Consider the following 24,185-nt stretch of genomic DNA (forward strand, 5'->3'; position numbering starts at 1 on the left):
TAGGACACGAAGGAGTGATGCGGACTAAGCCACTCTTCAAGGAAACCGGGGGAACGGGTTCCCAGGTCACGTGCGTGAGGTTAGGGGTTTGGAGTGTGCGCTCGTCCAGCTGCTGCTCCCCACTTCCTGGGAGACCTGCCGGGGCAGGGGACGGGATGTGGGTGACAGCCCCTCGATAGACAAGATCTGGGATGGGGACCTCAGGCCAGGTGTGTATCCGCAGGACAAGAGTTCTCCAACATTCCGGTGCCTCTTAGATTTGATCAAGGGACTTCATCGATCAATGGGAAATCTATTACCTCTTGAGTGGGTGAGTCAGGACCGAAAGGCAAAGACACCACTGTAGGTTCAGGTGAGGGCGAAACAGCCCTTCCCCTGGGAGCCAGTGTTTAGACACCTCCCCAGAGGATGATGTAAACAGGAAAAACCACGTGCCTGTCAGAGCATCTGTCGGCTCTCAGAGGCCTTATAAGGGCCTGCTCCTGTGACCCAAGACCAGCTGGGCCCCAAAGGGTCCCTGTGGTGGCCAAATCCATTCCAGGATGTGGCTGAATACAAAACAAATAAATCCCAGTTGTTGGTCACACGCTGTCGCATCCCGGGGCCTGGGGGTGCCAAATGGGGCCAAGATGTCTTCTCCCTTGACAAGGACCGGGAAGCCAGAGGCCGACTGGAGTGACCGCTATATACACGTCTCTGTACGTTGGCCCCGGAGGATGCTGGGAGGTGGCTCCAGTGAAGGGAGGGGAGGATGTAGATTTTGTTGGTGAACTTCAGTCCGTTTGGCCTGGTCCCTGCTGTGACATGTGTTGGGATTTGAACCCTGTTCCCCAGAAGACTGGTCATCCAGTTTTCACGGTCATTGGCAAGCTTAAGCGCCGGAATGAGGGGTTATTAACAAAAAGCACTTCTACACGATCCCGTAGTCAAAAGAGGAACCGATAGGGCAAGGGAAAGGCTTTTTCCTCTGCTTTATTGAATAAACAATAGCCTAGAAGTGAGGGAGGGACAGGGACAGAATCGTACTTCTGATCAAAGTCCCCCAGTGCCTGGAGGGGGTTGAATTCCAAGTTCCAGTGGTTCCCCCTTGAGGCTGCCAGATCGGGTCTTTGTAGCCACATCAAAATCCCCAGAAGTGAATCCGAAAGGAGCTGAAGGAAAGCATCCCATGAGCCACCTTGAGCTGCAAATCTAAAGTACCCTCCAATTTCTGGGTTCGTAATGGCCCTGGTCTCATGTCCCTCTGTCTGAGACATGGCCAGCTTGCAGCTGTCACAAGCCAACCCAAAGGCCTCTTTATGCTCCTTTTAGCATCACCAGAAAGCAAAGGGCGTCAGAACCTCACAGTGCCAAAACTAATGGAAAGAAACGGGAGAGATTCAAAGAAAAAGTCAAGGAAGAGAGGATTCTGGCCTCACTAATGTGCTGGGCTGTTATGGAAGAAGAGGAATTACCCTTAGTTGGGGTGGGTCCAGGTGGGGACCCTCTTTCAGAGGGTCTGCCCAAGCCTCAGCCCCATAGCAGCCATGACAGAATGGAGAGCCCTGTCCCCAAGCCAGGTGGTGGGAAGAGGGGTGGACACCTGACCAGAGTCATCGGGCCAATTGGATTCTCTCTCTGGGAATCTGGAGTCAGAGCCGAGAGATACTACTTAGGAGTGGCCGAGGGCCATTCAGAACCCAGGAGATATAAACCTGACTGCTGCGGGGAGGCCACGTTCGGCCTCGTGTCAGACAAAGCAGAGATCGCCGATTCACATGTAGAGCAAAGTGCAGGGGAGCTGAGGTGAGAGGCAGAGACTCGAGGCACAGAGAAGAGAGAAAACATGCTGATTCCTGGCTGGGTGTTCTGAGGTGTAGCTGTCTTTGTCCTTTCTAATTGCTTTGTCAAACCATCTTGAGTGGGCATTCTTTGCTATCAAAATCACCTAGACTGTGAGACCAAGGGCAGATTAGGGCCCGGGGGGAGCAGCAGACACATGCAAACTGATGCCAACTCAACACAAGGAGCGCACTCCAACAGGGCTGTTCGATCACGAAGGGGCTGCCTCCCAGGGGCATGGGATCTTTCCCGATACCAGAAGGATCCGAACAAGACTGTTAAACGCGGCCTGGGCAGTATGGAATTGGCCAATCATCTTAAGGGTGTTTGAACCAAGATATAAGAGCGTTAAGGCCCCTTTGCCTGAAACAAGGTTTGGAAATACTCGCGCTTTCTCTGAGCTCCGCAACCAGCACCTTCACACCCCCATGCAAATCCCCAGCTCCTGGTGACCGCGGGAGTTGTTGGGACAAGGGAGCAGGATGGGCAGTGGCAAAGGCCACCACCACCAGGCAGTCCCGGAGCCCCCTGGGCTTGGGGAGAAGACACCGGTGGGCCAGGCCAGCTATACATGGGCAGCACCCACGTCCGGACCACCCACGTCATTCGCAAAGCCGTGAATGCAGCCTTGCCTTTGCTGGTTAAAACCCCACTCCCTCTCTCTGAAGGTTAGAAATTTAGGGCACCTAACTTCTCAGAAGCCCCGCTTTTGCCAATTCTGAAAGAATTGGCCAAGTATCCTGGACACTCATGACCCCCTTGGGAAGATGGAGGCTCCCCATTGGCCCTTCCTGCCCCCACCCCACGCTGGGTACCGCCACCTCCCACTTTGGAACACCTTACTTCATGAAGTCTGGAGACTTGGCCATCGCGTGCTCAAACTCTGAGAAAGACAGCATGTTGTCATTGTCCAGATCCGACTCACTCAGGACCTGGCCAGGGGTACAGGAGGAGCCAGAGAGCAGAGAGGGGCCCAGGGTGAGAAAGTGACGTGGAGATACAGGCAGAGGGGGGAGGGGTGCCTCTCACCAAGTGCGGCCACAGGCCAGGTTCTCTGCTAAGGGCCCGGCACATATCCGAGTCCCGGGACCCCCTGCGAGACAGGTGTTCTCCCCACCTCCCACCCTTGTTACTTCCCACCCCAGACAAGGGCATGAAAATTCAAGCTTATGTGCGCTGAAGCCTGGGACTTCATGGGCTCGTCTCATTGTGGAAGAGTCCCCTTGGTGCCTCTAACACAAACGTGGCAGTGGAAATGGTCAGGGAGGCGAACAGGGTGGCTTCCCCCACCCCCACCTGTCACCCAGACACAGGCAGGGGCTCTGTAGGGCAAGGGGCCCAGTCAGGTCGAGGAGGCAGTGATGACCCCTCCTGGTTTTATCTTTGCTTCTGGTTTCGACCTAGACCAAAAGCACTTGAAGGTTCTCATGGTCTTAGGACAAACAGATTCACAAGGCTGTTTTCACGGCCTGTCACACTGGGGGCTGTCACTGTAGGACATCCGGGCATTGTGTTGTGCTGGGATAATGTGGGCCAGGGGACGTTGTGATGTGTCCATCTGATGCTAAGCCTCCGTTGGGCCACCTGCCTGCGGTGACTGCAGTGTGGGTGGCTCGGGCACCTGCTCTTGGGGACCCCGGAAGGGAATTAAGATTCTGGAGGAAAGACAAACACTTAGGGGGTAGTTGCCTACATCCGTGTGCCCGTCCCTCAGGACACCTCACCCCGCCTGCCACCCAGGGACTTTGGGTGATAGCCTGGCCCAACCCAGCCCGTGTGGCCCCCGGGCACACACATGGTTCGTGACGTCGGTCAGCAGGTCCTCCGACACGTCGTCGCTGTTGAGCAGTCGGAGGACAACCTTCCGTAGGTCCTCGTCGTCAATGAAGCCGTTCTCGTTAAAATCTGCAGGGTGGAGGCAGAGCGTGAGAGGAGGGGGCCTTGCTCGGCCTCCCAGGAGTCCAGGGAGCCGTGGCCACCCAGAGCCCCGCTGTCCCAGGCGGGCCCAGAGCCTGGCCCCTGGTGACACTTGGGCGGGCGAGAGGGGAGGGCGCCACGGCAGCAGGGCCGGCTGAAGGGAAAGCAGCGCTAAATAACACGCTAAAAATAGCGACAGCACTGAGCGTTCGGTGAGCGCACGCTACCCGCTCAGACGTATCCTGAGAGCTTCACCGGTTCTCGGCCACTGGATCTACACAGTACGACCTGTTCTTGGTCTCACTACCGAAAGGACACGAGCACAGAGGCGTCAGATGTTGGCCTCCCCTGCCAGTACGTGCAAGGCAGGGACGGGGACCCAGCCGGGCTGGGCCCCGAGCCGGCCTCAGCCACCGTGCTGCGGAGAGCTCCAGCTCACAACTCACAAGGCAGTAAGTGGCTTGGTGGCTGGGGGCCGGGGACGCGGAGGAGCAGGAGGACGCCTGGACTCGAGCACAGGTCCCGGCCCCTGCCCCTGCGCAGCGTGACCCGAGCGCCTGCCCCACCTGCGCCGAGGATAATGCCCGGTTTCCACTCCAGGGGGCACCCTGAGCCTTGTCAGACCTTGGGTCCTCCTTTTTGAGTTCAAAAATAGAGGTCATTCATACGAAACTAATATAACATTGTATGTCAACAACGACAGCGGAACGGGGGCATTACACCAGCTCCCCGAACACTGGACCGCCAAGGTGCGTTTAACCCGGTTTCCTACAGAGACCCCTTGGAAGGGTGTCGTTGGTCCTGTCAGTGCAGGTCTTCTCTACAGGCCCAGAGCATTCCTGCCTCCGGCCTTTCCAGAAGGCACCCCCCTGGAGAGAGGGCCCCCCTTCTCCTCCAAGCCCTGGGATGCTCTGACTCAGCCCGAGCTTGCTCTCCCTGGCCTCCCTGTGAAGTCTCCCTGACACCTCAGGCCCAGGATGGCTCCCTCCTCAAGCTCCAGCAGCTTCTCACATAGGACTTGCCCTCCTGGACTGCTGTCCTCGGCACCAGTGGCCGAGGACTGCCTTGTCTTCCCGTGGCGGTACGTGCTTCTCACCACGGCCTCACTCAGGTGTAGTGGGCGGACACGGTGGGTGCCTGCTGGGTGCCCATCCCCGAGCTCTGGCACACAGATATACCAGACTGGTTCCTGGGGCTTCTAGTCCTGGGGTGCAGGGGAGACAGTTGGGCACCTGAGTGGCTTGGCTCCAGGGAGAGAGGAACAGGCATCCCAAGGGTTCCAAGGGTTTCCAGGTGGCCAAGTTCATGTCTGACTGGGGCTGGGGGTGTGAATGAGGAAGACTTCTTGGAGGAAGAGGCAGCAGAGAAGGACCTACAGAAATGGCCACTAGAGGAGGTGCCAGGGTCACTAGGGACAGTGGTAGAGAAGGAATAGCACCGGAGTGATCAGTCTGGGGTGAGGGGAGCAGAGGCTTGGAGGTCTGGGAGAGAGAGCCAGAGGTTAAGTGTGGAAGGTGGGCTGAACTGCATAGAGCCTTGAATGCCGAATGAGGGGAACCCCAGCACAGTCCCTGAACCACTTGTCAGCCATGTGTAAGTGCAGTAAACTTAGGCAGATACAGCGGCCACCGCGACAAACGCAGATGTGCCAGGCAATGATCTAAGTGCTTTCTATTTACTGCATTTAATCCTCAGAACACGGATGAAGAAAGTGAGGCACGCTGAGATTAAATAACCATACTTACTTCCTTAATCTCATTTCAGCCTCTTGCCTTAAATATCTATCTCCAGCCTGGGCTTCTCCTGCACTCCAGGCACATGTATCCATCCACAGCCCCTCCTGTCCTCCCCACTTGGAGGTAGGATATGTCCCTCAGATTCAACTGATCCCAACCCAAACTGTTGATGTGCCTCCCTCTTCCCTGTCCCCAAACCTGCTGCTCTCAGCTGTGTGTTTCCTGGCAATTGGGCAACTCCACTCTTCCGGTCACTTGGCCAATGAGCTTGGAGCCGTCCTGGACCATGTCTTTTCCTCGCTCCCCACAGCTAAGGTGTCAATAAACCCTCCCAGATCCCCCCTGGAGAGACAGTGGACCCAGCCTGATGACCTCCCCACTGCACTGCCTCCACCGTGGCCCAGCCATCATCACCTCTCTCCAGGATTACCCTGGTGGCACCCTAACCAGTGTGCTTCCTCTCCGTCTGCCCCCCTCAGTCTCTTCTCCACTCAGCAGCCTGTGGTCCTTGTACCACATTCCTCCCTCAGCACCCCTTCTCACAGCCTCCCATCTCTAGCCAGAAGAAAGCCCGGGTCCTGACCGTGCTCCCCAAGGTTTACCCTGCCCTCACTCTGCCTCCTTGCCTTTCCCCATCAGACAGGCACGATCCTGCCCCAGGGCCTTTGCACTGTGCTTCCCCTCCTGGAACACTCACCCAGCGATCCTTTGGGTCTTCATTGAGATGCCACTTCTCACCAGAACCTGCCTAAAATTACGCTTCCTGTCCCTTTCCCTGCTTTATTTTTCTCCCAGCACAGAACACTGCCTAACGCATTGTATATTTCGCCTATTAGCTTCATTTCTCTCCACTAGGATGTAAATTCCCGGAGGGCAGAAGGTTTTGTCTTTTTGGTCGCCACTGTGTCCTCAGCTCCGGGAACAGTGCCTGGAACAGAGTAAAGGCTCGCCGAATATTCCTTGAGTAAGTGAATGCATGAACTACCCAAGGTCACACGTTGATGAACGATGGAGACAATATTAAACCCAGGCGGTACAACTCTGCGGGCCGTCTGTGGTCTTAACCACTCATAACTGCTTTCATGGTATTCAAGTGCCCATTTTGTAGCTGGGTATATGACCATCTAAAATGAACACAACATTTCCCAGCCTCCCTTGCTGCTAGTTGTGGCCCCGCATGTTAAGAGTTCTGGCCAACGAGACACGAGCAACTTCCAGGAAGTCTTTAAAGAGAAAGCATAGCCCTTTGTGACAGTGAGGCGACGCTAGGAAGGGAGGATAAAGGGACACCATGTCCCCGACATCGCGGCAGTCACTTTGCTGCACCCCGACATTGCAGAACCCCGGGGAGCCGTCCTGGACCATGGCTGGGAGGATCTTCCACCGCATTGGAATTCCTGCATCAGAAATAACAGGCAGCTGCCAGAGATCTGGGAAGCTGCCTTGAGTAAACCACCTGGGGTTCCCTGTCATCTGCAACCAAATTTAATCCTAACTAATGCATCATCTGGGCCTCAGTTTCCTCATCCATAACACAGAAAATAGCCGTACTTCCATACGGTGGCTGTGAAGATTAAAAATGCAACTACAGGGAAGCCATCTCGCATGGGGCTTGGACCACAGAAGACGCCCAGGACAGAAGGCGCGTATTAGATAGAGCAGAGGCTCAGTTCTATGCCACTTGATGATTGTTAAACACTAAAAACGCAAACCCCGGAAACTGTGTAACATCTCACTTTGAAGAATGAAAGCTAGAGCTATCCGGGGCCTAGAATGGAGGGGCGAGGTTGCCGATGTCCCAGGCTCCTTCAGGGTTAGAGCCCAGACTTCTGTCTGTCTTCTTTGGACGGGATATGGATATGGAAAGTACAGCTCACCACCTCTCTTCTGAAGCAGGTGGCTCTCCCCTGGCCAACTGTTTATCAGCCCCAGGAACTGGAGGCTAAGGCCTGAGACGTTCATCCAGGCTCTCCCTGTGCTGCTGTGCTGTCACCCATCGTGGGTGATGGCTGGGAGCAGGTGGAGGGGTGGAGGGACCAGCACCCGGACCAGAGGGAGTGGGCAGCCGCAGTGACATTGCACTGCTGGTAAGAAGCTCCGCAGCCTCTCCCAGAGACCCCGCAGTGTCCCCGGGCGTCCTGCTGGCCCAGGTCCCATATGCAGAGACTGCAGCAAAGTGACATGGCTTTGGTCCCAGGCCATCTGAAAACAGAATAATTTGCTAGAGTAGAATGTAGTCCTGGACAGTTCCCCTCCTTTGGGGGTGCAAGGGCACAGCAGCCTGGGAAAGGGGTGGGGGCTGAGAGCTCTGGGCTGCTGGCCAGCCCATGCAGACTCGGCAGCCTCAGACCTGCAGCTTTGGGCCGCTCTGAGAAGAGGGGGAGGGCCCACCTTTAATTCTTGCTTTTTCCCGACAACGGGAAGGTTAGACGGCTTGGAGAGCGGGGGCCCCGCCTTCAGGTCCCCCCAGAGCCCTCTTGCCATCGTCATCTCAACCTGTCATGCTACTCCTTGCAATTTACAAAGTACTTTTACAGAAATTAGCCCATGTGGTTGAGTGAGGAAGGGCACGCTTTCACCATTATTTCCCAGGAGAACTGAGCCTGCCTCCCTGGCCTCTCCCGGCCCTTGGCACCGTGTCAGATCTTGGGGCGGTGTGGGAGATCTCCCGCTGGCACTCCGGCACCTGCCTGAGGGTCATTCACATCCGATGGAAGCTGTGCTGATGGAACAGGAAGGCAGCGCTGGGGTGTTGGTCTCTGGCAGGTTAAAAAGTCCCTCCAGAGAGGGCCGGGGGTGGATCTGTTAGAGGTCAGGAATGTCCCTCAAAGCGGAAAGTGGAGCCCAGCAGGTGCATCCCCGGTGCTGGATTCTTGACCGATGGTCATTCACTCCTTCCTTCCGACTCTCAGCAGCACAATTCTCGTTCAGGGTGACACCGCGTTCAGCTTAAAATACTCAACTTTCCGGTCTCCCTTGCAGCTATATGTGGCCGTGTGACATCATTCTGGACAACACAGTATGAAGCTGCCGGGTGGGGCGTCCAAGGACACTCGTTAAAGAAGAGTCAACTTAATCTGTGCCCTTGAATGTACACTTGATTCTTATCCCTTCTCCCATCCCTTTAGCTTCCTGTCGGGAATGAAGACACAGTCTGTAGGCACAGAAACCATCTTGTGATGATAAGGACGACAGTCCCATACTAAAGATGGCATATTGAGGGGCTTGAAGGAGCCAGACCCTTGGTTACTTCCCCCTGGCTCTGGACACCCTAATTCCAGGCTTTTTTTTTTTTCAACGTTTATTTATTTTTGGGACAGAGAGAGACAGAGCATGAACGGGGGAGGGGCAGAGAGAGAGGGAGACACAGAATCGGAAACAGGCTCCAGGCTCCGAGCCATCAGCCCAGAGCCTGACGCGGGGCTCGGACTCACGGACCGCGAGATCGTGACCTGGCTGAAGTCGGACGCCTAACCGACTGCGCCACCCAGGAGCCCCAGGCTTTTTTTTTTTTTTTTTTTTTTTAACATGGACACTCTTACATATAACTGAATGCAGGCCTACCTGGTATAGTGGGTCTGAAACTCCACTGCACTTTAGAATCACCCAGGGAGCTTTACAAAAGCCTGCCCACCCACCAGGGCAGACCCAACACCCTTACATCAGATCTCCGCAGCTGGGGCCCCAGCAGCCGTGGGTCTTAACACGCCAGATAGTGTGCAGTGTGCAGCCACGTTGAAGAAGCAATGAGTTAGAGGAGTGTTGCCTAGATTTTAAGATGTGGAGGGACCAGCTGGGGGTCTTGTTAAAATGTGGACCCGGCTCCAGCAGGTGCACAGAGGGGCTGGAGATGCTGCGTCCCTAACAGGCTTCCTGGAGATTTTGATGTTGCTGGTGCATGGACCACAAGTGGAGTACCAAGGCATCAGTCAGAGCATCAAGTTAGGTCTCTGGACTTCGGCTACCAAGGGTCACCACGGCATCACCACCACCACCTTCTCCTTTTTTGTCTCCTCTTCCTTTTTATTCCTCCCCTTCTGCCTTCAGTGCTGCCATTACCACCTCAATGTACTGAGCCGCTACCTCGAGCCAAGCACCGGGCTCCGAGATTCACTTGTCCCATCCCTAATCCTGCTGACAGCTCTGTAAGGCGACAGATCTTCTGAGCCCAGAGAGAATTCAGATTTGTCTGGGTATATCTGATGAAGCCTTGGAGTTTATGAGTCCCCAGGCATCTATTTGCACAGCTGATTTGCATGAAGGCTTTGCGCTTTTTTGTTTTTGTACTTGAGCTCAAGGAGGAAGGAAAACCCTTAAGGGGGCCTGGAGAGAGGGGCTGGAAGAAGATACAAGGACAGTGTGGGGGACAGGTGGTATCTGACCCCTGATCTGACCTGAGGCACTCAGTCTGACCTCCTGGGAGTGAGGACGTCCTCCCTACTTCTGAGCTGAACACAGTTTAGCTCCTGTGCCTTGAAGCTTAAAGAGAACCTGCTGTTCTTGTAGCTCCCTGAAGGCTTGGGTGTTTTTGTTTGTTTAGCTCTGGAAACCATGGAAAGACAGCTGAGGCAGACATCTTTGGGAACATCTGCTCTGCCTACACTTTGCCATCTCTGAGAAGTGTCCCCACCCCCAGCAACAGGGCTCTAGAGCTAGGTTTATTTATGTGACTCTGCATCGTTTTGGCTGTGGTTGATTGGACAAAGCTGTTTACCCAACCTGGGGGCAGCAAGACCATTGGTTTGGCTGAGCCATCAGTATCTCCTGAGAAAATGGGGGACCAGTGTTCATCTTTGGCCCATAGGCACAGAAGCATAAAAGTCTGCAGAAAGAGAAATTGCACAGGGAGAAGCAGAGTTGAGAGACCAGGGAACCACAGAGAGAAAAGAAGAAAGTAGCTGCCTCACTTCCTGACCACTTGCCAGCTGCATCCTCGGGAGGCTGCTTCAGTTCTACCATGGGCTCCATGCTGTTCCTGATGGACAAGTTCTAGTGCCCCCCTCCCCCCCCCCATGACCTGCACCTCTTGGTGTTTGTGCATATATAACCCTCACACCCCTTTGGTGGCTTATAACTAACCAACAGAATTTGGCAACAGTGATGGGATATTCCTTCCGTGATTACAATATTGTATAAGACTCTACCTTACCAGCACACTGGCTCCAGAGGCTCTCTCTCTCTAGCTGTCTTTGAAGAAGGAAGTGGCCGTGTCAGGGGATGCCCATGGGGCGAGGAGCACGGGTCAGCCTCTGGAAACTGAGGGCAGCCTCCAGCCCATAGCCAGTGGAAACCAGGGCTCTAAGTTCCATAGACATGAGGAAATGCATTTGCCAACAACCAGGGTAGGCTTGTAAGTGAATTCCTCCCCAGTCAAATGCAGCCCAGACAGAGCCTTGATTGAAGCCTTGCAGAATCCTAAGAGAGGACACGGAGAAGCTGCGCCAGACTCCTAGCCCACAGAAACTGTGAGATTATAAATGTGTCACCTAAATCCACGAGGTTTGTGGATATACTGGCTCCAATATACTGCTGTCCCTCATCAGCTGCCTTTCACACAGGTAAGTCCCTGATACTTGCAACCCAAAGACTCTTGGCTAATATGAGAGTACTCAGCCTGGGCCAGTGCTCTGCATTGGGTAGAGCTGTCCATCCAGGAGAGTATGGACAGGAGGCGGAAGAGGCTAGGGACAGCACAGCAAGTGCCATGCGGCACAAGTCCTGACACAGAGGGGGCAGCAACTAGTGGGCTAGACTTCCCCGCGGAGCCCCAGAAGTACTTGGGGTAAGGAAGGAGGAAGACTGGTGAACAGGTGGGAGCCACTGAGCCAACCAAATCTGGGTATGTGATTTCATTTGCACTTAACCCTGCTTGAAGTTCACTGTAAATGCATGCCTTGTGTCAAACTTAGGACATGTGGGGCCATTACTTCTTCGGATATCTTTTCTTTCCCATTAATTCTTTCCTTCCGAGATTCCAATTGAATATATATTAGATCTTCCTATTGTCCTTCATGTTTCTGAAGCTCTGCTTCCTTTTTCTCTCAATGTATTTTTCTTCTATTCTTCAGATTAGATTATTTCCATTGAACTATCTTCAGGTTTCTGACTCTTCCTTCTGTCATCTCAGTTTTCCTATTAAGTCCATTCAGTGAATTTTTAATTTTATTTTTTATTTAAAAAATTTTCAATGCTTTTGTTTTGGAGAGAGAGAGAGAGACAGAGACAGAGTGCAAACAGGGGAGGAGCAGAGAGAGAGAGAGGGAGACATAGAATCCAAAGCAGGCTCCAGGCTCTGAGCTGTCGGCACAGAGCCTGACGTGGAGCTCAGACCCATGAACTGTGAGATCAGGACCTGAGCCGAAGTCAGATGCTCAGCTGACTGAGGCACACAGGTGCCCCATGAATTTTTATTTTAGATATATATTTTATTTTTCACTTTTATATTTTCTGTTTGATTCTTTCTTATAGTTTCTATTTCTCTGTTGAGTATCCCTACTATTTCTTTCATTATGAATTTCTTTTATATCACTGGCCAAGGTTTAGTAGCTGTTTTAAGACACTTATCAGCTAATTCCAACATCTGGGTCATGCCAGAGTCCGGCTCCATTCTTGAGAAAATATCAATTTTTATTTATTTTATAATTGTATATTGAATAATTTTGTATTATACCTTGGACATTTCTGGTTTTCTAAAATTTTTGTATGTTGAATAATTGTGGATTATATTTTAGACATTATGAATGATTTATTGTAAAAACTATGGATTCTGTTATATTCTTCCAAAGAGTGTTGATTTTTTTTTTTTTTTTATTCTATCAGGAAATTGACTGGACTTAAACTGCAAACCCCATCACCCAGGGACCTTGTTAAATGCAGTGGCTGCTAAAATCTCAGTTCTGTTATCCTTACCTGAGCTGCTTTGAGTTTGCCTTGCATATGTGGTTTAGAGGTCCTTTCTCTCGCTTTCATTCATGAACTCTCCCTATTTGCACTTTCCAGGGGAAAAGTGCCCCAAACTTTCTGATTCTTCAAGTCAGAAAAAAATTTAGGGTTTCTATCAGTCCTGCATGATGCCCCTCACTGAAGCCCACCTTTAGGCTAAAGAAGTTTGAAAAGAGTGAGGGAGAGGACCATCCAGTACCATTTCCTCCTTCCAAGTGTCAACTCTCTGCCTCTGGTAACTTTCTAGTGCCATCAGGTAGTTGATTTTTATATGTAGTTTTTGAGTTTATAGATGCTATCTGTGGAAGTGACAGTATGGTAGGACTTACTCAGCTATTCTCAACAGGAGAATCTGTGACTTCATTGGAGTTTATTGGATACTAAGCCTGAGGACATAGGAGATACAAAAATATCACTGAGTACTTTTTATAGGTGAGAAACCTGAGCCCTCACAGGTCCATCAGGCTTAAAACTCCTCCTCCACCCCATTTTATCCAAGTCCACTTGGGCAAAGCAAGAATAAGACGGTGTCCACTGTGTGGAGACAAGGAGGACCTGGCAGGAAAGAGAGACAGGGGAAATGCCAAACTGCACCAGCCTGAATGTTCAAGTCCTTTGGGACCAAGGAGTTGCCACAATGAGCTTAAAGCCTTGCACATGGTCTGTTTGAAGACTTCTCAGATTTCTTTGTTTCTTTCCTTTTAACTTCTCTTGAGAATTCCAGCCATCTCAGTTGTGCTAAGGGCACATAAGTCTGCTGACAAGCAGAACTCTGGCAGTGCTTTATGGCTACCCCAGACAAAACCAGAGACCAAAAAAATGTCATAGGACCTCAGAGATGATCTTTCTCAAACACCTCGTTTTAAAGCCGATGAAACTGAGGCCTAGAAAGGTGAAGCGATTTGCCCAATACTTCCCAGCCAATTCAGTGGCTGAGCGAGTTCTGGTGTTCAAATCTCTTAATTTCTGCCAAACAAGCATTAGCTCCTTCATACCCATATGTAGTCCTCAATCTCTCTCTCTCTCTTTCTCTGGCCTGTCCACACTGCTACCATGAAATATCAACACCAATGACTCCGTTTGACTCTGATGGCATGGAGGGTAGGGCATCCATCTATCCATTGAAGTAGTAATTCACAACCATGTTATAGTACTCAGGAAAGATGATAATACCCATAAACGCCCAAGTGAATCCCAGTGAACATCATCCCACCAATGAATTGAGGTTGATGGGTTCCAGATTGATGTATACTCTATGGTGCTTCCCCCCCCCCCCCCCACCACTTAGTCACCCACCGTAGATGCGAAAGGCATACTCGATCTTCAGGCTGGGGCAAGCCTGCTCACTGAAAACAGATGCCATACCCAGGACATCCTCAAAGGAGAACACATCATCGTGGGAGAACACTTTGCAGATTCGGTCTCTAAAAGGGTTGACCTGCAGGGAAGGAGGAAGAGGAGTGAGGAGGTCTGTCGGGATCAGGTTCATGCCTCCCTGGCCCTCACATATCTATCACAAGCACAGCAAATTCCTCTTGGGCACCATCCTCCACTTTCTGTTTGCCTAATTCATTTCCACTTACCTGGGCTCCTTTCCCCCAGTTGCTCAGTGGCCCGGTCCTGGCTGTTCTAAACTCTCCTTGCCTGCTGCCAGGTCTTATCAGATCCCAACTTTGCTGTAGTGTTCTAAAAGGACCCCGATCCCTCCCCTCAACCGACCCAGATTCTTTTTCCTTAGATGCACCTCAGCCAAGAAAGCTATTTGATTCTTTCTGTGAGTTCACGTAGTAGATCTGAACGGCTAACTGTGCCCAATTTTTAATTAGTTGAAACAAATCTCTGGTTGATTGTTCTAGTCACTGACAAGATACCTCTTCAAGGCTCCAAGCTGCATGCAAATGGATTAGTTCCTCTGCCTCAAGCACCCAATGGGCCTATTACCTCCCTCAAGGACAGTTGAGCCCCAGCCCCAGCCTGTATGCTTGTTGAACTCTCCTTAGGGTTTTTCCAGCAACAGCCAATGCGTACCCATCTGGTTTTGATTTCCCCATTTACAACACATGAAAATTTCTTTTTCATTTCTTTTGAACTGAGCTACATGTTGAAATCTATGGTTTAGGGGCCCCTGGGTGGCTCAGTCGGTGAAGCATCTGACTTTGGCTCAGGTCATGATCTCACGGTTTGTGAGTTCGAGCCCCGCATCGGGCTCTGTGCTGACAGCCCGGAGCCTGGAGCCTGCTTCTGTTTCTGGGTCTCCCTCTCTCTCTGCCCCTCCCCCATTCGCTCTGTCTCTCTCTGCCTTTCAAAAATGAATGAATGTAAAAAAAAAAAATCTATGGTTTAGTTTTATTTGGTATTCCTATGTGTTTGAGATGAGAGGGAGAACGTTCTATGTCACCTCAGGTGGCCATGGAGCTCTCAAGCTTTTGTGAGCAAGCGAGGTATCTAAAGTCCTTGTTAAGAACATGAATTGTGAGCTCCCACCCTCAGATATCCCGTTTTAGAAAGCCTGGGATGTAGCCCAGCATTATGGATGGATTGTGTCTTCCCCTAAATTCGTATGTTGAAGTCTTAACCCCCAGTATCTCAGAAAGTCACCTCACTTGGAAACAGGGTCTTATAGATATAATTAGTTAAGATGAGGGCATTATGAACTAGGGTGGGCCCCTAATCCAATATGACTTGTGTCCTCAGTAAAAGGGGAAATTTGGACACAGAGACACACACTCGAGGAGACCACCATGTGCAGAGGAAGGCAGATATTGGGGTGACGCATCTACAAGTCAAGGAATGCCGGACATTGCCAGCACGCCACCAGAAGTCAGGAGAAAGGCATGGGACAGATTTTTCCTCACAGTCCTCTGAAAAAACACACGCTGCAGACACTTTGATCTCAGCCTTCTAGCCTCTAGAACTGGGAGGCAATAAACTTCTATTGTTCGAGCCACACAGTTGTGGTACTTTGTCACGGCAGCTTTAGCAAACTACCGTATCTAGGAAAATGCGTTGTGAATAAGGTCCCTAGGTGACAGGGTTAGTCTCACGTGTATATACATACGTATGTCCCAGGAGCGACCAGGGGCCCGGAGAATCCGGAGAATCCCGGCTACCTTGCTAGAACCTCCAAACAAACTCCTGCAGTGTCTGCTTCCTTCACCCTTTCACTTCAACACCCCCACTCCCTGAAAAGCTTATTGCGATGGCCTCAGATGGATGCCGATAAGGGCTCTCCACTGTGATGTGTTCCAGGTCACGTGTATGTAGCTAAGTGGCTTCACAAATTACTTTGCCAAATTTTAACTCAATTAACTCTTGCAAATGGTGGCTTAACAAGATTCCTGCAAAGAAATGACAATCCAAGATAATTCTTATAATGCAAGTGTGGTGATCAAACCAGAAAATGTCAGAGCAGAACCTCTGCTACTTAAAATACAAGTTCCTCGTTATTTGGTAGTTGAAACGGTGAGAATCGAGTCAGACATAACTGAAGTCCCGGCTTCAATTCTCATTTCCTGTGCTCAGACAGGGGCAAGGCAGACCAGCAAGCATTGAGCCTAAACATATATCCAGCCAGGGAGTGAGATACCAATCTTCCCTTCCCTGGGGGCCCACCTTCAGGACTTGGCTTTTCTGGGAGTGATGGGGGAGCAGAGATGGTTGCCAGGAAGCCAATCTACTCCCTCTTAGATCCACGTCACGTGACTGTTACACACACACACACACACACACACACACACACACACACCTTACACCTTGTCTTATAAAGAAGATTGGGAAGGAGACGGTGTGGTAGTGGGGGAAGGAGGGAGGTAGCCAGAATAGGACATAGAACGCAATGCGTTGACTGCAAAGACTTTCGGAAGATGTGGGGAAAATATTGCTGAAGATGTAGCGAAATAAGCATTAGAACAAATTTCACACTGTGGGAAGTTTGCTAAGTAGTTGAAGGAAAGTACAGATGTTTCTAACATGGTTTTCCTAGATTCGGTTTCAGTAATGAAATACATAAAGAACTACATTTCTGTGAGCCACTAACGGAAAGAGGCGATATTGACTGAACAGTACATTACTTCTTTAATGAAAACACCAGTGATGGGAAAAACCGTCTGAGCGCAGTCACTGATGGAGTGGCTGCTCCGTGATGAAAAGGATTCTGGGTAAGGGTTCAGGGATGGCCACATGCAAAACCAATGCCCTGCAAAACTTCCTGCAGGCTACCACAGTCAAGAGGTTAAGTCTGGGAGTACACAAAGTGCTACAGGATGCATCGGTGTGGTTCGTTTTTTTAAAAAGAGTTTAAAACACAGCAAAACATACACAGTGATTTGTGATCAGAAGGGAAGTGGCTTTGAAAATCTTCTGAACCACATAGAGGTTTGCTGGCCATCTCCTGGCAGAACACTTAAAATAGCCATCAAACTTTAAGAGGAATTATATGTGTTTCTTGTACAAAAAGGCAAACATTCCAAATTCGCTGAACGTTTTATGATGACAAGGGATTGTTGGCAGATATCCACCGAAAAATGAGCTCAAATTCTTCTGAATCTTCAAGGTAGAGGTGACTCATTTTAACAGTGAGTGAGAAAAGTCCTTGCTTTTCCAAAAAAACTCCTGCTTTGGAGAGAATGTTTTGAACATCAGATTTTTGTTGTTGAAAACACGCGGAGTCACCTAAAATAATGCTTCTATCTGTGTACTCGAACATATTAGAAACAGACTTTTCTAATCTGTTTGAAAACCATCCAAATGGAAAGTGTCAGTGGATTTCGGGTCCATTTGTTAAAAATATAAAAATGCAATGTTTTCCAATTAGCTTCTAAGAGCCACTGACTGGCATAAGGGAAGATGGACATCTACTAGCTTAATTTCAATAAAAGGCCTTTAATTGGTGGATGGGATTGAAAATGAGTGCCATAATTTAATACAGGCGGCCAATGATACATTTCTTCTCTTTGGATCAGCTGTGACAGCCACTAAAAATAAACTCAACTAGAACCAGACCCCCAAATGATTCCATCTCCAAGTGTTAAAGCAAGATTGTAAAGAATAATGAAGCTTATCCAACCACGTTGCTTGCCCTCACCCCATGATTATTAATTATAAGCAAACAATACAATTATGAGAGGAGGAAATTTTGTTGTACAAATGAAAGGGGCATTTGTTTTTAAGATATTTTATGTTTATTTCGTTGATAAAATAATTAGCTTTTAAATTTTTAAATTTTTTTATGTTTATTTTTGAGAGAGAGAGAGAGAGAGAGAGAGAGAGAGAGACAGAGCATGAGCGGGGGAGGGGCAGAGAGAGAGGGAGACACAGAATCCGAAGCAGCCTCCAGTCTCTGAGCTGTCGGCACAGAGCCCGACGCAGGGCTTGAATTCACAGACCGCGAGATCATGACCTGAGCCCAAGTTGGACGCCCGACTGACTGAGCCATCCAGGCGCCCTTAGCTTTTAAATCTTTTAAATTTTTTGTTTTGCATGTTTCTGTTGTAACATACTGGTGTCATAGTAAAGGCATAGGGTTGGGATACACACATATTATGGGTGTGCAACCCCATTTTTTAAGTGCTGGGGAGGCATGATTAAAAATAGCTAGTGATCTCTGGTCTAGTCTAATCCCCTCACAAATCATGGACGTGGAAAAGAGTCCCCAGAGTTGAAGGAGTGACTTACCCAAGGTCACTCAGCCTAGGACACAATTCTGAGTCCAGCACTGTTTCCACTACGGGCCCCTGTGGCAAATAAACATAAAAGAAAAGGTAGCGACGAGGCAGAACATGTGACCTTTAAAACATAAAAATCCTTGCAACTAGAACCTCTTAAAAGTCTTACTTTAATATAACACACACACATACACACACACACACACACACACACACACATTTTTGACACAGAATGCCAAATGGAGGCTAGCCTGAAGTCAAAGTCATGGCACCTGCCTGTGAGAGCTCCACGTCTTGCCGGCTAGCCAGGAGGGGCCATGGTGGCCGTCCGTTAGCAGCCCTGGAACAGGACAGTGAGAGAAAACACAGTGGAGCTGACAGGAGGTGAAGTTAACAGGGAGCTGGTAGGCTGGGGCGTGGTGGAGGTGCCAGAGTGAGGGGTGGGGGATGCTGTTCCAGAGAGGATGGCAGGGCAGATGACACACAGGGCCAGGCGTCACCAGAGCTGTTTCTGGGCCCTGAGGCCAACGGGTGGCTGGTACGTCCTCTGTGAGACCCGGCGGGCACCTGCCAGGAGGGTGTCCCTGGCCTGTCTCTGTTTCAGCAATGGCAGCTTCCCCCTCTCCCAGGTTCCCTGCCTCATCCCTTCCCAGGGATGATCCCAGGGCACAGACTTCCCCTGTGGCGACATGTCCTCAGCACGCCTGCAGCTCTATGCAAAGGGATGCTCTTAGTGCTGCAGGGATGGTTTCTGAGGGTCCAGGAGAGGCCCATACCTCTCCCTGCTCTCCACCCTGAGCTGAGCGCCAGTTCAACCGGCGTCCTTGGGTCCAGCCCAGCCACCAGCAGACAGAACAGCTGGGAAGAGGCGGGAGTGGAGCAAGCCTCTTGAGTGATCATAGTTCCAGTTTACTGTGTTTCAGATTTGTGTTGCTATTACTTTAAAAGTCTGAAATCTGAACCAATGAATCTTGGGATCTATCTAGAGAGTTGCAGTCTGTATTAAATTTCACACTCATTTAGAAGCCGCCAATACTCCCAAGGAGGAAGAAGATGACATTTGACAAAGCAATGCCTTCGTTTCAAGAATAACACGTACCCCAGTGCGAAGGCCTTCTGAACAAGGGAATATAAACATGTCAGCATAGAAATTTATACAGGTAACTCAGTAGTGCGATCTCCATCGATGCGTGACAAAACTAAAAAAGATGAAAATAAGCCCCAAATGCTGGGGATTTTTTTTTTTTTTTTTTTGGAAACAGAAACTACAGTTTGTTGACAATAAAAAGATTGCAGTCCTTGCCAAAAAAACTAAAAATTTTTAAAAGATCTTCTCAAAGTTATTGAACAAGAGATTTGATTTGAAGATGAAAATCAGAAGGAAAATATTTGGACTTAGTTTAAAAATATCTCCTCACCATTTCTCCAAGTAGCACACAGTCAAAAGGAGCTTTTTACCGTTGCTGGAAAAAATTCACACAAAAATACGCTAGTGACTCAACAGTGACGTCACTGATGAAGTTTTATTTTCAAGAGCTTGTTTTTTAGGGGGAAAAAAAGATCAAATAGTAGTATTTCATGTAGAACTTCTCATGGCTAATTAAACTTTCTTAATTTTTGGTGTCTGTTGGTTTTGAATAAGGCTTCATTTTTGTTCATTTTGCCTGCTATCAATACTTGTTAAAAGTACCCGATGAACGTGTGTAGTTTTTAGATTTTAAACAGATGTAAAGCATGTGTCAAGGAAGGGAGTAGAGGGAGGTGTCTGCTGGGAGGGGTACAGAAGATGCCAGTCCCTTCTGGGTCTTGTGTGGAGGCCTGAGGTTACTGACACAGACTCCTCATATCTGTGCAAGATTGGGTGAGCAAACACCAAGTCCCAGGAGAAGGGTGTAACAAATCTTTTGTATTTTAGTGCCTTTAAAAACTTCCCTTAGGGGCATCTGGGTAGCTCAGTCGGTTGGGCGCCCGACTTTGGCTCAGGTCATGATCTCACGGTTCACAAGTTCAAGCCGCGCGTTGGGTTCTGTGCTGATGGCTCAGAGCCTGGGGCCTGCTTCGGATTCTGTGTCCCCCTCTCTCTCCACCCCACTCTTGCATGCGCTCTTGTCTCTCTCTGTCTTTCAAAAGTGAATAAACATTAAAAAAAATTTTTTTTTAGATTCCCTCAGATAAACCATATTTATGGAGTGGCAGACTCAATATTACTAAGATATTGATTCTTCCCAAATTGATCTGCAGAGTTAATGCAATGCTAGTTAAAATCTTCCAGCTGGGGTTTTTGTAGAAATTGACAAGCTGATTCTAAACTTTATGTGGAAATGCAAAAGATGAATAACAGCCAAAACATTTCTGAAGAAGAGGAAGAAGGTTGAAGCACTTATATGAATCAAGATCTTGCTACAGCTTTAGTAATCAATACAGTGTGGTACTGGTACAAGGAGAGACAGACCAATGGCCATAATAAAAATTGTGGAAACAGACCCACACATATTGGGCTATTGATTTATCACAAAGATCACATGGCTACAGAGTGGAAGAAAGGAGAGTCTATTCAATAATTGGCGCTGGGTTGATTTCTACCTCACACCATATGCAAAAGTCAATTCCAGATTGATCATAGATCTAATGCGGAAAACCAATAGTAAAACTTGGAGACAAAAGCAGGAGAACGTTTTCATAACCTTGAGGCAAAAATTCTTTACCAATATACAAAAAGCATTAATCATGAGGGGGAAAAATCCATGAATTGGAGTATATTAAAATCAAGAATTTATGTTATTCAAAAGACATCATTAAAAGGGCAAAAAGGTAAGCCACAGCAAGTGATAGGTACTTCAACAGGTGACTGGATAAACAAAGTCTAGATTATCCATACATGAGACTACTTCTTAGCAATAGATAGGAGCTAACTAGTCAATTCCTGCATGTCGATTCTGGTAGTCAACTCTGTTGCATGTTGATTTGTGCAACAACGTAGACAATTCTTAGATGTGTTTTGCTAAGTAAAAGAAGTCGGATCCAAAAGACTATGCATCGTGTAAGTCCATTTGTATGACATCCGGGAAAATGCAAAACTGTAGGGATGAAAAACAGATGAGTGGTTGTCAGTAGTTGGGGGAGGGAACGGAGTTAACTACAAAGGGGCCTCACAAGGAAATTTTTCAGGTGATGGAATTGTTCTGTATGGTGGTACTGCAGGGGCAGGTCCACACCCCTATGCATTTGTTTAAACCCATAGAACCATACCCCACAATGGGTGAAGTTTATAGGATGTGAACAAAAAATTTAAAAAGTTTTAAAGACCCGGGATGCTAGTAAACCTAGAATGACATGGAGACCACGATAAGTGAAAGTAACTGTATTACAAGTGTATGACAAAACCTCACCAAAAGGAATTGGGAGGGAGAGGCTGACCAAATGACTTCGGGAAATGGTGGTTTGACTGAGTACATAAGTAAAAAAAAAAAAAATAATAACAAACCCACAAACCAACACTGTGCTCTAGCTAGCAAATTTTTTTCACACGGGGGGAGGGTTAACCATTCTGAAACGACATGGATACTGGGGTTGAGCAAACAGGTAAATAAATAACAGATAGTAGGACCCAAGTTTCTCACTGTCAAAAGAAGTTACAAATAAGCAAGAGGGGAAGTCTGGATGTGGTGCTGGGTTGGTCAGAGAAATCAGTATGAATTCATGGGTATCGGTATATATATACATAACCAGAAATAGTAGTGTGTGGTGTATATGAGTTAATATACATACGTGTATTTTCTAGCTCCATCTACTAAGTAACTTTACAGTGGAGAAACCTAGAAACAACACCTTGATTACGTGTTCAAGGTTAACATTACCAGTAATAGGTCATGTTGATATTATGTCTTCCCTGATACGCTGTGATGAGAAGGGCACTTCACCTCTGTGGTATTCATTGCACAAATCCATAACCCCTGTCTAATCAAGAGAACACAGGTGACGGACCCAAGCTGAGGGAGGTCCTACTAAAACACCTGGCTGGCGCTCTCCAAAAAATCATGAAAGACAAGACTGAGAATCTGTCACAGATGAGGGGAGACTGAAGGCAGTGTGGGAGCCTGGAGTGGCTACTGGAACAGATAAAGGACATAAATGAGAAAACTGGTAAAATGTAAATAAAGTTTGTCATTAGTTAGCCACGTCCCACCAATTTGAATTTATCATTAGGGTGGAAGACATACATATAGGGGAACAAAGATAAAAAGGAAACTAGGCAATCCAAAATATAGGGAGCAATAGCTTTAACTCTGAGAGAAAGAAAGAAAAAAAGGCTCTCATCCTATTATTCTATACCCAACAAAAATATCCTCCCAACTTAAAGGCAAAAGACTTGTTCTTCCTAGACAAACAAAAGCAGAGAGAATTCATCCGCAGACCAGAGCTACAAAAAGATTAAAGGAAGTCCTTCAGGAAGAAGGAAAACAGCAGAAGGAAACTTGGATCTACACAAAGGAATGAAGAACACCAGAAATGATAAATATGTGAGTAAATATAAAAGAACTTTTTCTCATTTTAAACCCTTTTCAGGGCTCCTGGGTGGCTCAGTCGGTCCGACTTCAGCTCAGGTCATGATCTCACGGTTCATGAGTTTAAGCCCCGTGTTGGGCTCTGTGCTGACAGCTCGGAGCCTGGAGCTGCTTCAGATTCTGTGTCTCCCTCTCTCTCTGCCCCCCTCCCCTGCTCATGCTCTGTCTCTCTGTCTCAAAAATAAATAAACACCATACAGAGAAAGACAGATACCATATGCTTTCACTCTTACGTGGATCCTGAGAAACTTAACAAAGACCATGGGGGAGGGGAAGGAAAAAAAAAAGTTAGAGAGGGAGGGAGCCAAACCATAAGAGACTCTTAAATACAGAGAACAAACTGAGGGTTGATGGGGGGTGGAGTAGAGGGGAAAGTGGGTGATGGGCACTGAGGAGGGCACCTGTTGGGATGAGCACTGGGTATTGTATGGAAACCAATTTGAGAATAAATTTCATACAAATAGATAAATAAATAAATAAACACCAAAAAAATATTTAAATCCTTTCCAAAGAGACATAGCCATATATATAGCTAGAGATTTCAATATCCTTCTGTCAATAGTTGGTAGAACAATAGACCAAAAAATCATTAAGGATATAAAAGGCTATCAACCAACTTGTGTTACTCAACATTTTACAGAGCACTCCACCTTACACAGTACAATACACATTTTTCTCAAGTGCACTTGGCACATTTACCAAGATAAATCACATTTTAGGTTATAAAGGAAGTCTCAATAAATTTTAAGAGATTTAAATCATACAGAATATGATCTCTGACCGCAACAAAATGAAATTAGAAATCAGTAACAGAAAGATATCTTGAAAACCCCCAAAGTCAAAGAAAGCACAAGGGAATTCAGAAAATGATTTGATCTAAATGAAAATGAAGACACAATATATCAATACCTGTGGTATTTGGTACAAGCACTGTGTACAAGGAAATTAACAGCATTTGATGTTTATATCAGAAAATAAAGGACTTAAATATCCATGTAAATGGGATAAAAAGGCCCTTCACCCAAGAGTCGGAGTTGGTCACTGGAGGAAAAGGGAGTCAGAGATTCCAGGTCTCTCAGGTGGAGCCCATTCTAACCCCATGCTCCTGGGCTACTTGCCCCAGGAAGGTGGCCGCTGAGGACATGAAGGAGCTTGTCACCAGAGGCAGTGCTTGGAAACCACGGGTGGATAGAGCTTCTGGGCTGGACTGAGAATGGACAAGTTGGATGTCCCTTCACAGACGGCTTCTCTTCCTTCCATCCCATTGCCCCCGAGGAATTCCTGGATCTGGGTCTGAACCGGGTCACCCTTCAGCACGAGAGTAACTCTGCCAGCAGGTGGCAGTGTTGAGTTGAAGTTGTTCAGTCAGCTCTCAAACCCAGCACGGGTGAGTACCTACTGTGTGCAAGTCACTGATCTGGGCTGTGCCTATCTCGCAGGCAGATGGCAGGATACACATCACCACTCTGTTTTACAAAGAGAGGAAAGCCCAGGGAAGAAGAATTCACACTCCTAATTCAATGCTTTGTCTGCACCGCTGC

General features: G+C 48.5%; 1 protein-coding gene across 4 annotated transcripts in view; it reads right to left on the bottom strand.

Moving 5' to 3' along the window:
• Nucleotides 1-956: 956 nt before the first annotated feature.
• Nucleotides 957-24,185, bottom strand: part of CIB4 (calcium and integrin binding family member 4) — a 100,567-nt gene continuing 77,338 nt past the window's right edge. For 2 of the 4 annotated variants that reach the window (XM_040496265.1, XM_040496261.1), the window contains 3 exons: nucleotides 13,713-13,854; nucleotides 3,617-3,726; nucleotides 2,982-3,476 (listed from right to left, as the gene is read on the bottom strand). In XM_040496265.1, coding sequence (XP_040352199.1) covers nucleotides 3,309-3,476; nucleotides 3,617-3,726; nucleotides 13,713-13,854 — 420 coding nt within the window. In that variant the 3' untranslated portion in view covers nucleotides 2,982-3,308. Of the gene's footprint in view, nucleotides 1,152-1,193; nucleotides 1,933-2,664; nucleotides 2,754-2,981; nucleotides 3,477-3,616; nucleotides 3,727-13,712; nucleotides 13,855-24,185 lie in introns of those variants that run through there. The other 2 variants (XM_040496264.1, XM_040496263.1) reach the window with 2 other exon arrangements.

Source organism: Herpailurus yagouaroundi, unplaced genomic scaffold (assembly GCF_014898765.1).
Source record: "Herpailurus yagouaroundi ecotype Mexico unplaced genomic scaffold, PumYag 188, whole genome shotgun sequence".
In the NCBI taxonomy this organism is placed as follows: Eukaryota; Metazoa; Chordata; class Mammalia; order Carnivora; family Felidae; genus Herpailurus; species Herpailurus yagouaroundi.